Source organism: Oncorhynchus tshawytscha, linkage group LG04 (genome assembly GCF_018296145.1).
Source record: "Oncorhynchus tshawytscha isolate Ot180627B linkage group LG04, Otsh_v2.0, whole genome shotgun sequence".
Classification (NCBI taxonomy): domain Eukaryota; kingdom Metazoa; phylum Chordata; class Actinopteri; order Salmoniformes; family Salmonidae; genus Oncorhynchus; species Oncorhynchus tshawytscha.
Window position 1 is genome coordinate 31876656 of NC_056432.1, and position 18366 is coordinate 31895021.

The 18366-nt window shown below is 42.3% G+C and overlaps 1 protein-coding gene across 1 annotated transcript in view; it reads right to left on the reverse strand.

Annotated features, from left to right (window-relative positions):
• The window catches only part of LOC112248539 (coronin-1C-A), a 56335-nt gene that overhangs the window by 23704 nt on the left and 14265 nt on the right, over positions 1–18366 (reverse strand). Inside the window, exon 2 of the mRNA XM_024417664.2 lies at positions 15849–16048. Coding sequence (XP_024273432.1) covers positions 15849–16046 — 198 coding nt within the window. The 5' untranslated portion in view covers positions 16047–16048. The remainder of the gene's footprint in view (positions 1–15848; positions 16049–18366) is intronic.

An 18366-nucleotide genomic window follows, 5' to 3' on the forward strand; every position in this document is an offset into this window, starting at 1 on the left:
AAGTGCTGTAGTTCTGCCTGCCTGGCTCACTGGTATTTCCTGCTTAAAATAGTTGTGTTGTGTCCTCTAGGTTCCTGCCTGGTCCACCGACCCCAGAGAGATTAAGGCTGTGCCCCAAATGGCACCCTATTCCCTATAGTGCACTACTTGTTTTGACCAGAGCCCTTTGGGCCCTAGATATGGGATAGGGTGCCATGTGCATAGGGTCTGGGGAGAACATCACCACTCTACTCCAGACTCATATTCCTCAGAACATTTCACATCTGGCTGTTAGATATCTCACACCCTTGTTCAAATTATACACTTTTGTCAACACTCTTTTGTTGCTCTTTACAAAAAAAAAAACACCAGTACAGTACAGGCTCTCACCCAACCAACATACTCTACATACATGGTTGGCTTGTGAAGAGAGGACATTGAGCCCAGCAGCAGTGATGGCAGCCCTGTGTGTTCGGTCTCTGAGTGTACTGGAGTGCGAGTTAGCCGGGCCAAACTTGCTCTAGGACTGCAGTAGGCCTGTTACCACCACAGTTCACAGGGTTGCTTGTAGGCCTGTTACCCTGCCCCGGGTTCACAGGGCTGCCGACAGTGCCGTCCAGCGGGCCTGAGAGCCTGTCATTCCAGACATTCCACACCTCAGCCACAGGCATCTCTGGTATGGCTGTGACTAATGAGAGCAAGAGGGTCCAGCGGTGTTAATCTTGTTTGTGTCTGCTATACACAATAAGGAATTCCACAATCCGAGGGAAGTACATGAGGATCTCGCTTCAAGCCTGAATATATATTATTTGACAGCGTTGTGATTATCTACATAAGACTGGAGCGCCTGTGTACGGTGAGGTCACGGATGGTTAGGAAAGAACTGGCAATCAACAGATCACAGCCAAAAATGTTTCAACATTTCTAAGGCAGGTACAGGCACCACCATGCAGCCTTTTTTGATAACAGTACATACACGAAGGCCCTCTTACTCTTTAGACCACGACTGTTCAACGCATAATGAAAAGCCCTGCCATGCCAGCCCTGAATCTTATTACACTGTCATAATATTTACCCCCATGTCATCCAGTAACCACAGGAACTGTGGAACTGGAAACAGTCCTGAGAAAAAGGTACAAGGTGAGCACTTGCCAAAGTTGAAGTTAAGGTGAGTGGATAGGCGCTGAAGAAGTAGAGAGAATAGTGCTCTAAGCTAGAGACCAGGCAGTTGTAAGAATCCCTACATGTAGGAACACAGTGAACAGATAGTTACTTGGCACAGCCCCTTTACATGCCTGCTGTTAAAGTGACATCACATAACACGTCCACGACACAAGGAGCACAAAGAGTTACTCCTGCAATAAACCAAACCCGCAGAGCAAGGAATGGTTAGACAAGACCGCTGATCATCATCTCCATGGCAACCAGCCTGGTGGGAGAGACAGGAGACAGGGAAGGAGTGTGGTTCATGTAGACGAGGTGGGAGTGGAGATATTTGACAGCCTGTTGAGCAAAACACCGACATGAGTTGAACGGAGCTGAATAGCGCAGTCAATCTTGATGTGAAATTGAGGCAACCCATCAAATAAAGCCTAGGCTAGATTGAATTAAGCATTCAAGACAATTCTCAGTCCCTAACGGTCTACACGTGTTTTGATGTTAATGACCAGAACACCCAGGGACCTGGACTAGACTCTGTGCTGTATAATATCCTGTGAGAAAACGTGTGTCAAGCAAGCAGACCAGTTGCATAGCAACAAGTGAAGCTGCACAAAATGTGCTTGAACCTCATAAGATAACCTTTTTTTTATGGACAATGAATGACAGAAATAACACTTTCAATACCTAAATCAAGAGAGGCGTCACGCACAAGCGCATCCTTACAAGCAGAACGTGACGCGTGTAAAAGCCCTCCTATAGAGCATGCTTCCCTCAGAGCACCATGGTTATTTTTACTTTTCCACTTCCCGTTGTGAGTTTATGGCCTTGAAAGCACAGCTGCAGCCCAGTCAGATCCCGGGCTGGTCTCCATGATTTACTGCAGCACAGAGGGGAGGGTACAGTACAGTCAGACTGGACACCACTGTTGGGCCCTCTCTCTGCTCTGACTAAATGGCTGGAAGTCTGCTCCAGCTTTAACACAGTAATGGAGGGGTAAAGCAGAGGACAGCTGGCCAGGCATGAGTGACGAAGGGTAGGAGCCAAGACCAACATGTGGTTGCCCAGTCCCAGTCAGGTTGGGAGAGAGCCTGCAGGTACACAGAGGGAGCGCGAGAGAGAAAGAAACTGGACATCTATTGCCCATGGTAAGTGTTTGTCATAGAGATCAAAAAAGGAACGACTCCTGGACCCACCATTCTTACAAAGCCCACTAACAAAAATGTTTATAGCAGTGGTCACGAACCGGTCGATTGCGATGGGTTGATCTTTAAGGCATTCCTAGTTGATCACCTACCGCTTTTGGCGGTACCGCTGCTAGGTGCACTTGATTCAGAAGTCCTGTGCACCAGGTGGGCAAACAAACTGTTCCCATTTTGAACCTTACTTATGGCTTTGGGGCAGTATTGAGTAGCTTGGATGAATAAGGTGCCCAGAGTAAACTGCCTGCTACTCAGGCCCAGAAGCTAAGATACGCATATTATTAGTAGATTTGGATAGAAAACACTGAAGTTCCTAAAACGTCTATGATTATAACACAACTCAGGCAAAAACCTGAGAAAAAAATCCAACCAGGAAGTGGGAAATCTGAGGTTTGTCGTTAACTCTTTGCCTATCCAAGATAGTGTAAATTTGGTCCGATTGCACTTCCTACGGCTTCCACTAGATGTCAACAGTCATCAGAACCTTGTTTGAGGCTTCTACTGTGAAGGAGGAGAGAATGAGAGCTGAATGAGTAAGAGGTCTGGTAGAGTGCCATGAGCTCATTCAGGAACGCTCCCGTGAGAGGTAGCTGAGTTCCATTGCATTTCTAAAGACAAAAGAAATCTCCGGTTGAAATATTATTAAAGATTTGTTAAAAACATCCTAAAGATTGATTCTATACATCGTTTGACATGTTTCTACGAACTGTAATGGAATTTGACTTTGTCTGGCCTGCGCGTAGTGAATTTGGATTTGTGAACTAAAGGTGAGAACAAAAAGGAGGTATTTGGACATAAATGGACTGTACCGAACAAAAACATTTATTGAGGAACTGGGATTCTTGGGAGTGCATTCTGATGAAGATCAAAGTGAAGTGAATATTTATAATGATATTTCTGACTTCTGTTGACTCCACAACATGGCGGATATCTGTATGGCTTGTTTTGGTCTCTGAGCGCTGTACTCAGATTATAGCATGGTGAGCTTTTTCGGTAAAGCTTTTTTGAAATCTGACACAGCAGTTGCATTAAGGAGAAGTTTATCTAAAGTTCCATGCGTAACTCTTGTATCTTTTATGAATGTTTATTATGAGTATTTCTGTAAATTGATGTGGCTCTCTGCAAAATCACCGGATGTTTTGGAAGCAAAACATTACTGAATGTAACGCGCCAATGTAAACTGAGATTTTTGGATATAAATATGAACTTTATCGAACAAAACATACATGTATTGTGTAACATGAAGTCCTATGAGTGTCATCTGATGAAGATCAAAGGTTAGTGATTAATTTTATCTCGATTTCTGCTTTTTGTAACTCCTCTTTGGCTGGAAAAATGACTAGGTACTGACCTAACATAATCATGATCACATAATCGTGTGCTTTCGTCGTAAAGACTTTTTGAAATCGGACACTGTGGTGGGACTAACAAAAAGTTTATTTAAAATGGTGTATAATACTTGTATGTTTGAGGAATTTTAAATATGAGATTTGTTTGAATTTGGTGCCCTGCACTTTCACTGGCTGTTGTCATATCGATCCCGTTAACGGGATCTCAGCCTTAAGAAGTTAAATTTGTCTGAAAAGACCAACTCTGCCTACACGGTGGATGGCAGATGTGGCTAAATCGAGAGCGCCTACTGCACTGGCCAATTGGATAGCTCAAATCACAGAGCCTACCTACAGTTTCCTCGACCCCAACCACAGCAAATTTTGATACTGTCCTCCGTGAGATTTAAAGTTTAAACCCATACCCAGAGAAAGACTAAAAAAAATACAGCTAAGAGCTGTTTTTACGAGTGAGTTCATGTTATATTCAGCATGGTCACTGTTTTTATTCAACACTACTACAAAATATAACATGCTTCTCTACTTGCAATGAATGAGTAGCCAAGTGTATCGATAGCCCTGTTTTTTTTATATTAGCAGCTTGTTCTGCCTATTTTAAGATCGAGGAGTATTTGGTCAAAGTATCTGGTCAAAGGAACAATGTGAAATTGTGCCCGAGGCAGATACTACTTGAGTTCCACCATCAGGTGGAAGACTGTCCCCTCGCTGTGGTCTGTCTCACCGGAGGAAAGGAGAGAGCATGGACTGTGAGGGACAGACCCTTCTGCTGCTCTCACCCTCTCTCCGCTGAGACTAATGCCATATTCAAAACAACTGGGAACTCTGAAATCTCCGACTTCCTATTTCAGTGCGTTAAAAACTGGGGGTTCAAAAAAATGTTTTTAACTGTCATCCATTTCAGAAACTCTTACAAATAATACAAATTTGCAACAAGCATAGTCCTAAACCTTTGATTAGAAAACCAATGACGCTAAGTGTCCCTGATAACCAACAGAACATGGCAATGAGACACCACTTGATTCAAGAATCTCTCATCTAGGCCCCCCCTTACCTCTCCAGACTATCCCTGAAAGCGCAGAGAACTGGCAATGCTAGCAGCCAATTGAAAGGCAGGGAGGAAATGGTCCTGGAAGGCCGTCAGGCAGGGAGCAGTGAATGGCCATATATGGTTAAATCTGCAGTCACCACTGCTGCCGCTGTCCTGCTGACAGCAGTAGCAGCAGAATATGGATTCTGGAATAAAGATTGAGCAGCAGACCCTTATAATACCACCCTTTGCATGTGTAAGACTTTGTGTGTGTGTGTGTGTGTGTGTGTGTGAGAAAAAGTACTTATTTGTGTAAGCACAGTCCACACACCCAGGGATTGCTGATGCTAAAAGATTGAGGATTGGTCCAAACAGAACATGGTCAAATATGAGTGTTTGAACCACTGGTTTAGAACATGAGCCCATATTGTAGTTTTAGCCCAAAAGATCACCAGAATGGACAGATTAAACCCATTTCCTCAATACGTCTGAATAGCTGTCTTTTAACACAAGTACACTGTACTTGGAAAATAGCCAGTCACCAAAAATAATTCAACAAGTTCCTGCTTGACTGAATCAAAATGAGGGATTCCAAGGCTTGGGAATATAAATCAGAACTTGTGGTTCATTGAGATATTCCTCCAGAGTAGGGCCCGGCAGATTGAGAGGAATAAGCAGGAATGTCTCGCTGCACAGTTCCTACAGCATTCAGTCGCCCACTGCTTCCTCCACATGGAAATGAGGGAATAAATGACAGAGCGTCAGGCGCAGAGGCAGAAAGGAGGAGATTGAAAGCATGAGGGTTGAAGACCACATGCGTTTAGTCAGACATGTCCCCCATCTGTCCTGACAGGAGACAATGCAGCCAAAGAGGCAGGCAGCAACAAGGAGGTGCTAAGTCAACCTGGCCTGCCACAGAATCCCACTCCTACACACAGAACCACAAGACAGAAACACAGATGGCAGACCCAGCCCATCCCTGCGCTAGACTGACCAATAGCACAGGCCCCAGCCCAAGTCACAGGCCAAACCCCATCACCGTCGGGCCTCACACACAACATCGCTCCACAAGGTCAAGCACAGGCCAACGTGTCAGAGCACACTCACACTTAGGACAATAGGCAAAGTGCCAGGAAAGTACTGGGTGTGAATCTAAAAGCCCATTAGTCAAAGCTCAAACCTAAAGTTATTTGGAGGGTTGCTGTGGTTCTTCTGACTTACCACCAACAATACTGGATGTGGATGATGGGGAAATATGAAGAGCCACAAAGTGCATTTCAGAAGGGTCATACTCTGGGGGTTGGATCCCCCCCTGGCTGAATGGGCCTGGCTGGGAGTAGGCCTGGGACAAAGGCCCAGAGCAGCTGGCTGCCCACACAGACTGAACAGCACAGCATGGGCAGATGGGCCAGCCAGCCAGATGCACTGTCACATGGGCTATAGTGTGAGTACGCGTGTGTGACCCAGCAAAAGAGCAGAGAAGGCAGTGTTTGTGTCGGACAGATATACGTAGACAAATTGATCTGAACCCTGCTATGAGGCTGAGAAGTAACAGGCTACCTCTGAACATCATGGTGTGTAGGGGTTTTGTCCCAGTCAAAAAGCCATTTACAACCCTGAAACTGCAGCGTTTATATTAATGCAGTCTAACTTCTCTGTTGGCAGAGTAACATTTTCCACACTGCCATAGAGATGCGTGTTCTCTAAGCTTATATGGAGATAGAGAAAGCGGCCAGATGGACCCGTCCTAAAAGATTACTGTCCCGTTTCATTTTGACATGTTGTGGAAACAAAAGCCACAAGCCAAATACTTAAACACACAAAATGGCAATTTGAAACAATATTAACTCTTAAGAGTTTCAGCGCATGGCCTGTTGATAGGAAATTAAAAGAAAATCTCCCACAAGATTCCAAGGAGATTAGTCCATGCAGCTGTAACAGTGTTACTTCCGTCCCTCTCCTCGCCCCAACTGGGGCGTTTGAATAGTAACCGAGGTTGGAAGATCGAATCCCCGAGCTGACAAGGTGAAAATCTGTCGTTCTGCCCCTGAACAAAGCAGTTCCTAGGCCGTCATTGGAAATAAGAATTTGTTCTTAACCTCACTAGGGTTAAGAAATTCTCATTATAAAAATTCAGAAAACATAAAAGTATTTTACATAGGTTTAAATATTAACTTCTTGTGAATCCAACCACGGTGTCAGATTTAAAAAATGCTTTACGGCAAAGAATACCTTAAGATAATTTGAGAACATCGCCCAGCAGACAAATCATTACAAACTGTAACCAGCCAAGTAGAAGAGTTACACAAGTCAGAAATAGAGATAAAATTAATCACTTACATTTGATGATCTTCATATGGTTTCACTCAGAAAACATAAATTTACTCAATAAATGTTCCTTTTGTTTGATAAAGTCTCTTTATAGCCCAAAACATCAGTTTTCTAAATGTAATCCCAGGCTCAAACTCAGTCACAACAGGCAGACAAAAAATCTGAATTGTATCCATAAAGTTCATAGAAACATGTCAAACGACGTTTAATTCAATCCTCAGGTGGTTTTTAGCCTAAACAAATCGATAATATTTCAACCGGACAATGACGTTGTCAATATAAAAGGTAAACAAGAAAGGTACTCTCGGTCGAGCGCATGAAAAAGCTATTTGACACTGCAGTGTCCACTCATTCAGACTGCTCTTACTCATTTTTCAGAATACAAGCCTGAAACAATTTCTAAAGACTTGACATCTAGTGGAAGCCATAGGAACTGCAATTTGAGTCCTAAGTCAATGGATACTGTAATGGCATTGAATAGAAAACTACAACCCCCCCCCCCAAAAAAAACTCTGGTTTTTGCCTGCCAAATCAGTTCTGTTATACTCAGACATTATTTTAACAGTTTTTGAAACTTTAGTGTTTATCCAAATCTACCAATTATATGCATATCCCATCTTCTGGGCCTGAGTAGCAGGCAGTTTAATTTGGGCAGGAATTTCATCCAAAATTCCAAATGCTTCCCCCTACCCTAGAGAAGTTAATTAACCGACTTGCCTAGTTAACTAAAGGTAAAAAAATAAAATAATAATAAATATATATATACTTTAGAAACACTTAAAGGGCTGTGTTTTGTGTAGTCTTACCCTGGCGTTACGTTTTGATAACTGTAAATCTCTAGGTCAAGGTGACTTTAAATATATTTCCCCGAATTCCTATGTATTATCTGTGAAATGATATATATATATACACACACACACACACACACACACACACACACACACACACACACACACACATATATATATATATAAATAAACCTGGGCTCGAACCAGGGACCCTCAACACATCAAACTGCCTCCCACGAAGCATCGTTACCTATCACTGCACAAAAGGGAAACAACTACTTCAAGGTCTAAGAGCGAGTGACGTCACCAATTAAAATGATAATAGCACGCACCGCTAACTAGCTAGTCATTTCACACCAGTTACACTGCCAGCCAGTATCTAGGCAGATCTGAAAACAAGTTCTTTTTACCCATAGCCTGAGGAAATTACCCTTTAATCTACGCATAAAGCCATCACGCTCTGTCCACTTTTAATCCACCAGTCAAAGCAGACCATGTTCTGCCAACACACCCTTACTGTACAAAGTCAGAGACAAACCCACAGCAGAATCATCTGTCAGAAGACAGAGAATCAGATGTTGTTCTGGGACCTGGGAGTGGGACAGGCAGGCGGAAGCTGGATTGTAAAGCTGTGTCAAAGCCAGAGTCAGATGACAAGGCCCACTGCCCTGCTCACAGACCTGTCAACATCAGACAGACAACAAAAAAAATCACTTACTGTATGTCACACAGGGTATATCAAGCCCTGGCTGGCTGACTCTGGGGCACTGCTGGACCAGAAAAATAGTAACACCACCAAGCAGTGTGTTTGTGCGCATGTTTATGTGGGTGTGCGCCTATGTTTATTAGAGGTCGACCGATTAATCGGAATGGTCGATTAATTAGGGCCGATTTCAAGTTTTCATAACAATCGGAAATCTGTATTTTTGGACACCGATTTGGCCAATTTATAAAAAAACATTTTTTTACACCTTTATTTAACTAGGCAAGTCAGTTAAGAACACATTCTTATTTTCAATGGCGGCCTAGGAACGGTTGGTTAACTGCCTCGTTCAGGGGCAGAATGACAGATTTTCACCCTGTCAGCTCGGGGGATTCAATCTTACAACCTTCCAGTTAACTAGTCCAATGCTCTAACCACCTGCCTCATTGCACGCCACGCGGAGACTGCCTGTTAAGCGAATGCAGAAAAAGCCAATGTAAGTAGCTAGCTAGTATTAAACTTCTTATAAAAAACAAAATCAATCATAATCACTAGTTAACTACACATGGTTGATGATATTACTAGTTAACCTAGTGTGTCCTGCGTTGCATATAATCGATGCGGTGCGTATCGTTGCTCCAATGTGTACCTAACCATAAACGTCAATGCCTTTCTTAAAATCAATACACAGAAGTATATATTTTTAAACCTGCATATTTAGCTAAAATAAATCCAGGTTAGCAGGCAATATTAACCAGGTGAAATAGTGTCACTTCTCTTGCGTTCATTGCACGCAGAGTCAGTGTATATGCAATAGTTTGGGCCGCCTAATTTGCCAGACTTTTACATAATTATGACATAACATTGAAGGTTGTGCAATGTAACAGGAATATTTAGACTTATGGATGCCACCCGTTAGACAAAATATGGAACGGTTCCGTATTTCACTGAAAGAATAATAGTCTTGTTTTCGAGATAATAGTTTACGGATTCTACCAAATTAATGACACAAGGCTTGTATTTCTGAGTGTTATTATGTTATAATTAAGTCTATGATTTGATAGAGCAGTTTGACTGAGCAATGGTAGGCAGCAGAATGCTCGTAAGCATTCATTCAAACAGCATTTTTGTGCGTTCTGCCAGCAGCTCTTCACAAGCACAGCGCTGTTTGTGACTTTAAGCCTATCAACTCCTGAGATTACGCTAGTGTAACCGATGTGAAATGGCTAGCTAGTTAGCTGGGTGCGCGCTAATAGCGTTTCAAACGTCACTCGCTCAGACTTGCAGTGGTTGTTCCCCTTGCTCTGCAAGGGCCGCGGCTTTTGTGGAGTGATGGGTAAAGCTGCTTCGATGGTGGCTGATGTCGTTGTGTTCCCGGTTCGAGACCAGGTAGGAGTGAGGAGAGGGATGGAAGCTATATACTGTTACACTGGCAATACTAAAGTGCCTATAAGAACATCAAACAATGCTACCTAATATAATGTTTACATACCCTACATTATTCATCTAATATGTATACACTGTACTCTATATCATCTACTGCATCTTTATGTAATACATGTATCATTAGCCACTAACTATGCCACTTTGTTTACATACTCATCTCATATGTATATACTGCACTCAATACCATCTACTGTATCTTCCCTATGCCGCTCTGTACCATCACTCATTCATATACAGTGCCTTGCGAAAGTATTCGGCCCCCTTGAACTTTGCGACCTTTTGCCACATTTCAGGCTTCAAACAAAGATATAAAACTGTATTTTTTGTGAAGAATCAACAACAAGTGGGAGACAATCATGAAGTGGAACAACATTTATTGGATATTTCAAACTTTTTTAACAAATCAAAAACTGAAAAATTGGGCGTGCAAAATTATTCAGCCCCTTTACTTTCAGTGCAGCAAACTCTCCAGAAGTTCAGTGAGGATCTCTGAATGATCCAATGTTGACCTAAATGACTAATGATAAATACAATCCACCTGTGTGTAATCAAGTCTCCGTATAAATGCACCTGCACTGTGATAGTCTCAGATGTCAGTTAAAAGCGCAGAGAGCATCATGAAGAACAAGGAACACACCAGGCAGGTCCGAGATACTGTTGTGAAGAAGTTTAAAGCCGGATTTGGATACAAAAAGATTTCCCAAGCTTTAAACATCCCAAGGAGCACTGTGCAAGCGATAATGTTGAAATGGAAGGAGTATCAGACCACTGCAAATCTACCAAGACCTGGCCGTCCCTCTAAACTTTCAGCTCATACAAGGAGAAGACTGATCAGAGATGCAGCCAAGAGGCCCATGATCACTCTGGATGAACTGCAGAGATCTACAGCTGAGGTGGGAGACTCTGTCCATAGGACAACAATCAGTCGTATATTGCACAAATATGGCCTTTATGGAAGAGTGGCAGAAGAAAGCCATTTCTTAAAGATATCCATAAAAAGTGTCGTTTAAAGTTTGCCGGGAGACACACCAAACATGTGGAAGAAGGTGCTCTGGTCAGATGAAACCAAAATTGAACTTTTTGGCAACAATGCAAAACGTTATGTTTGGCGTAAAAGCAACACAGCTCATCACCCTGAACACACCATCCCCACTGTCAAACATGGTGGTGGCAGCATCATGGTTTGGGCCTGCTTTTCTTCAGCAGGGACAGGGAAGATGGTTAAAATTGATGGGAAGATGGATGGAGCCAAATACAGGACCATTCTGGAAGAAAACCTGATGGAGTCTGCAAAAGACCTGAGACTGGGACGGAGATGTGTCTTCCAACAAGACAATGATCTAAAACATAAAGCAAAATCTACAATGGAATGGTTCAAAAATAAACATATCCAGGTGTTAGAATGGCCAAGTCAAAGTCCAGACCTGAATCCAACCGAGAATCTGTGGAAAGAACTGAAAACTGCTGTTCACAAATGCTCTCCATCCAACCTCACTGAGCTCGAGCTGTTTTGCAAGGAGGAATGGGAAAAAATTTCAGTCTCTCGATGTGCAAAACTGATAGAGACATACCCCAAGCGACTTACAGCTGTAATCACAGCAAAAGGTGGCGCTACAAAGTATTAACTTAAGGGGGCTGAATAATTTTGCACGCCCAATTTCAGTTTTTGATTTGTTAAAAAAGTTTGAAATATCCAATAAATGTCGTTCCACTTCATGATTGTGTCCCACTTGTTGATTCTTCACAAAAAAATACAGTTTTATATCTTTATGTTTGAAGCCTGAAATGTGGCAAAGTTCAAGGGGGCCGAATACTTTCGCAAGGCACTGTATCTTTATGTACATATTCTTTATCCCCTTACACTTGTGTCTATAAGGTAGTAGTTTTGGAATTGTTAGCTAGATTACTTGTTGGTTACTACTGCATTGTCGGAACTAGAAGCACAAGCATTTCGCTACACTCACATTAACTTCTGCTAACCATGTGTATGTGACAAATCAAATTTGATTTGATTTAGTCAAAGGTTAATGAAATTCAAATGGTAGAGAGAAATAGTCCTATAATTCCTATAATAACTACAACCTAAAACTTCTTACCTGGGAATATTGAAGACTCATGTTAAAAAGGAACCACCAGCTTTCATATGTTCTCATGTTCTGAGCAAGGAACTGAAACGTTAGCTTTCTTACATGGCACATATTGCACTTTTACTTTCTTCTCCAACACTTTGTTTTTGCATTATTTAAACCAAATTGAACATGTTTCATTATTTATTTGAAGCTAAATTGATTTTATTGATGTATTAAAATAAGTGTTCATTCAGTATTGTTGTCATTATTACAATTTATTTTATTATAAAAAATAATAATAAAAACTGCTTTTTTGGGTCCTCCAATAATCGGTATCGGCGTTGAAAAATCATAGTCGGTCGACCTCTAATGTTTATGTGGGTGGGCGTATGTCTGGTGCAACCAGACTACTGAACACTAATGACAATGTAATAATACCTAAAAAGGGTTACAGAGGGACATTCCAGACCAAAGTGCCCCCCCCCTACCCCCGTTGGGTTCAACGAGTGTCTGACCCAAGTGGTCTGAGCTCTTCAAGGACCCTTATATGGAGGTGAGCAGAACAGGGAGGTTCCGTCCCCAGAGGCCTTTGGTTCAGTTTGTGTTGTACACAACACTATCATAAATGAGAGAGCCAGCCAGCCTATGTGAGGTTTCCTAACCCTCAACTCAGGGAGAGCTGACAATCATCCCAGTGGTACAGACACTAACATTGTTCTCCCTGTAACGAAATCTGAAATGCAAATGTTTATTCACTGTATGCAAAATAGACATTGTCACTGGAAAACCACCTTGCTGCTACAAAAGGGCAAAGCTGAAAGCAAAAGCTTGTCTGGATGGCCTTTGCTGTCCATGTGGAGTACCCTAGCTTCCAAAGGCACTGTAACACTTCTCGCCCTGTCCTCCCATGTTCGCATTCATATTGTGTCCAGGTCTCAGACATCATCTCTTCCTCATCCTGCTTGTATCAAATATCTGACCCCAGTTTGGATGCTTCTCTGAAAATACCCTAACACCCCTTAAGTAATATGATCCTCTTACTTCATCGACACTAACACGTGTCATCCCGCCACTGAGGATGTAGAAGGCCAACAGGCACAACGAACAAAAAGGTGGATGATAGCTGCTACAGCATTCTACGGTACTGTTTTGTCCCACCCTGAGGGAAGACGATAAATGACATATTTGAGGATGAACTGTGAATCTTTTAAGACTGGGTCATTTAGAGTCCTGTCATTAAAACTGAACTGCCTCTGGGCTGACAGGGGCTTCTTTCTGTTCAAAATGTAGAAGAGTTGAAAAAAAACAAGTTACTATTAAGAAAATGAGTTGATACAAAGACAGCACTAATAGACCCCTTTCCAGAACACGACACACTTGCAAGACTCTTGGTTGCAGAAAGAAAGCCATCTGCGCCCATTCAACATAGCCTAGATTTACATTATTACCTCTAAACAAAATCACTTCTTGGGGTCTCATTCACTCACAATGAATATCTGATTCTTGCTTGAACAGTCTAAGATTATAGTTTGCTTGTTATCTTCGCAAAAATAAATTATGGCTGCAGCAGTTTTTAGCTAGAATGCTAATGCTCGCTGACATAGGCGGTAGCAAAAGCTAGCCAAAGAGCCATTTTACTGGTTGAAGTGTATTTTTATTTATGTATTTATCTAACTAGTCAAGTCAGTTAAACTTCTTAATGTATAGGGGACGCTTGCGTCCCACTTGGCCAAAAGCCAGGGAAAATGCAGCGCGGCAAATTCAAATAAAATGATATAAAAATCTAACTTTCATTAAATCACATGTAAGAAACTAAATTAAAGCTACACTCGTGAATCCAGCCAACATGTCAGATTTTAAAAAGGCTTTTTGGCGAAAGCATAAGAAGCTATTATCTGATGATAGCACAACAGTAAACAAAGAGTAGCATATTTCAACCCTGCAGGCGTTACGCAAAACGCAGAAATAAAATATAAAACATGCCTTACCTTTTACGAGCTTCCTTTGTTGGCACTCCAATGTCCCATAAACATCACAATTGGTCCTTTTGTTCGATTAATTCCGTCCATATACATCCAAAATGTCCATTTATTTGGCGCGTTTGATCCAGAAAAAAAACAGCTGCCAAATTGCGCAACGTCACTACAAAATATCTCAAACGTTGCCTGTAAACTTTGCCAAAACATTTCAAACTACTTTTGTAATAAAACTTTAGGTAATTTAAACGTTAATAATCGATCAAATTGAAGACGGGTCTATCTGTGTTCAATACAGGAAGACAACAAACCAAGCTACTTTTCAAGTCTTCGGCACTCTCAACAGTGTTACCCAGTTCCTAGATGGCCGTACTTCATTGCACAAAGGAATAACCTCAACCAAATTGCAAAGACTGGTGACATCCAGTGGAAGCGGTAGAAACTGAAAACAAGTGCCTAAGAAATATCGTTTCCCAATGAGAACTCACTGAACAGACAGAAACCTCAAAATAAATTAATTCTGAACGGTTAGTCCTCGGGATTTTGCCTGCTACACAAGTTCTGTTATACACAGACATTATTCATGATTTCGTTTTAGAAACTTCCGAGTGTTTTCTATGCAAATCTACTAATAATATGCATATCTTATATTCTTGGCATGAATAGCAGGAAGTTGAAATTGGGCACGCTATTTATCCAAAAGTGAAAATGCTGCCCCCTATACCTTAAGAAGTTAAGAACAAATTATTATTTTCAATGATGGCCTAGGAACAGTGGGTTAACTGCCCTGTTCAGGGGCAGAACGACAGATTTTTACCTTGGCAGCTCGGAGATTTGAACTTGCAACCTTTCGGTTACTAGACCAACGCTCTAACCACTAGGCAACCTACCGCCCCACAAGTATAATGCAGTTGGTTTACGATGACAAACATTATATTAAGCAGGACATCCATACGAGCCTTAAAATCCAATTATAATACAACAGTAGTTGGAAACGCACTCATAAGCAACATGTACAGAGGCTGTTTTTTGCTGGCGTTCTACAAGAACTCCCCGGTGTTCTGCCACCAACTTGCACGCATCCCCCTCGTGCGGCAATGTTTGCAAACACAGAAAGGGCTCTATAGGATCTTCCCCAGAATATAGAGTTTTGTACCAAAGTGTCAGTCTCCCACATCTGGGCCAGTCAGTCCGCAGTCTCTCTCCACTGACCACCACAAGTAGGTACTGCTCAGCCTGCACTGCTTAGCAACCCAGCCTGTCAAAATCCATCTTCATCTCAACCACTCAGCCAGGCCACCAGAGACTACAGTCACGCAGCAGAGAAATCCCCCCCCCCCGTCTTGTCTGTCCTCAACCACAGCCTGAAACATGCCTCCGTGATGCTGTTACTTCATCCTCATGAATGATTAAGGAAAATATGAACGCACACAAAAAGTTGTTTTTAAACTGCAATGTTGGAATTTGTAGGTGGCCAAAGTGTGATTTCCCCTGAGTGTGTGTGAGTATGTCAGCAGTAAATTGTGCTGTGTGTGACAGGCCTGGTTGTTCCCTGCAGAAAGGGCGTGTTGAATACCCAGGGGGCGTTGAAAGCCTGGCCCAGGCCAAAGTGTGTGGGATGGAGCAGGGTTGAAGTATGTTTCAAAGCCACAGACAGTGAGGATCGGTCAAACTAGGCCATAGTCAGAATCTGTTCAGGCAGCAAGTGCATATGCCCATATGAATGTAGAAACCCTCTGTCGCTTGACACAGGTTTCCTTGTGAAACCCACTGACAGATCCACACAATGCAGTGTTTATAGTCAATAACCCCAGACTCACCTTGTGAAGAGGGAGGACCAGGAAGGCCCCGCCTCCGCTGGCCTCTATGATGATAGCGACAAACTTGGGATTGACGGCACAGAACGAGCTGTCCCATGTGACCCTCGATACTCTGATGTCGTCGTAGCACTGGTCATTCTTCAGCGCCTGGCCGAAGACATGACGGAATTTGCTCGCTCGTACAACTCGCCTGAACATATCTGGGCAGTGGAAGGAAGGGGGGGTTGGAGAGAAATTTGGGGTTTAGTTTCAAAGTGGTCACGGTCAAGGATATAAAAGACAAAACCAAGCAAATGATTTTAGGATAAGAATCTAGGCCTATAAAATCTAAATCACATGAAATGGAAATTCTCTCCCCTGGTTACTCTGAGCCCTGTACCCATTCCCCACGCATATGAGGCTCAGCCTCGTATGCATCCCAAACTGCACCCTAATCTCTAGGGATAGCAATTGCCAGGGACCTCCAGATACAATCACAATACAATGTATTGCGATTCTATACTGTAATTTTATTAAGATTCCATATTCCAAACATACTGCTCATCATATACTGCAGAGGGACAAAGTTTTGATCAGTCATGGAAAATAAAAGTGCTGAAAACAAATAGACTCCCTATTTAAAAAGTTGGAGAACAAGCTATGAAGGAAAAATACTGGAGTTTTGGTGCAGGTACAGCCAACTAGCGCAAAAATAATTTATATGTCAAAACGATAGATACGATATATAGTCAAAAAATATTCCGATGTGTAACCGTATTGATCCCACCCCATCATTACTACTCTCTATGGGCCCTGGTCAAAAGTAGTGCACGATATAGAGAATAGGGTGCAATTTGGGATGCAAAAGGTTCTCCAGCAGCATTACAGTACAGACAGAGGAACCATGTGGCAGATCAGACTAACACTCCTTCCCCATTCCTCTGTCATACGACCAGGCTGACATTCAGCAGACACGAGCCAGCGTGGGAAATTATTTAGAGTTGAGCAATGAGCATAACTGTATCATTCCTTTGATCCACCACCAGAAATACAAGAACTACGCCTACATTGGCTGTTGTGTACTTCCTCATACACTGGCAATGAGGAACCAGATAATTAGGGTCAACTTGCAGAACGCTGAGAGTAGGGCTGGGCGATATATCTGTAAACTTTAACCACACAGGTTAAAGTGTAATCACAGTCTAATAAAACCAAGAGATAAGTCTTGGTTTGACAGGGATTAAAGGGCATCTTCAACATCAGATACAGTGTTCTGAAAAAAAGTGTTTGCCCCCTTTCTGATTCTCTATTTTTGATACTGAATGTTAACAGATCTTCAACCAAACCTAATATTAGATAAATGATATTTTGGCCATATCGCCCAGCCCTACCTTACGCTCAATAACAGGTTGTGCCACCTTTAGCTGCAACAACCAAATGCTTCCTGTAGTTGCTGATCAGTCTCACATTGCTGTGGAGGAATTTTGGCCCACTCTTGCATGCAGAACTGTTCTCACTTAGCGACATGTGGGTTTTCAAGCATGAACTTCTAGTTTCAAGTTCTGCCACAACATCTCAATTGGGATCGGAGTGGAGGAAGTGTGATGGTTTGGGGACACTTTGCTGCCTCAGGATCTGGATGACTTGCCTGAATAAAAAGGAACAATTCAGCTCTGTATCAGAGAATTCTACAGGAGAACGTCAGGCCGTCGCTGAGTGAAAGCAGTTCTGCATGTCGAGGTGACTTAAATTGATGAATGACGATGGATTAATCTAGTCAGCAACCAGGAGACCAGACCCACACCAAGACCCTCCCCCTCAACAACAGAGACAAAAAGATAGCTTTTTTTCCCCCCACACGGACAACAAGCAGTTTCAACTTCCGTATTAAGCGAGTCGCTGGTATTCCCTGCTTTAGTTTTTGCTTGTAAGCAGAAATCAGGAGGATAGAATTATGGTCAGATTTGTTAAATGGAGGGCGAGCTTTGCACGCGTTACTGCATGTGGAGTAAAGGTGGTCTAGAGCTATTTTTTTTCTTGTTGCACATGTAACATGCTGGTAGAAATTCAATAATGAGTCTTGTTCGTGAATAAACAGTTATTTTTGAACAGATCTTTTCAATGAACGTTGGGAATTGAATCACATCGGTGAAAGAGACGTTCACATTTGGCTCCCTAAGTTACATACAGCTACTAGTTTGCGGCTCAAAATAACAAATTACCTGCAAATAAATAAAAACTAATCTAAAGAGCGTGAATCCTCTTTGCAGAAATCAATAGCGGGGAGAGTGCGTCATTCTGCTCCACACTTTTAAGTAAAAATGTATTTGAATGTGGATTTCACAATCTGATTTAATGGTAGACCACTTTTGGGGCTTTACATTAGAGATTAGCACATTTTCCTTGGTTCTAGATTGATTTTAAGCATTTTGAACGAGGAGCCATTTGGGATCCTAATGAGCCGGCTCTTTTAGGTGAACGAAGGCTCACCAAAGACTAGGAAAGCCCATCACTAATTGCGATAGCAGGTACCGTTGGC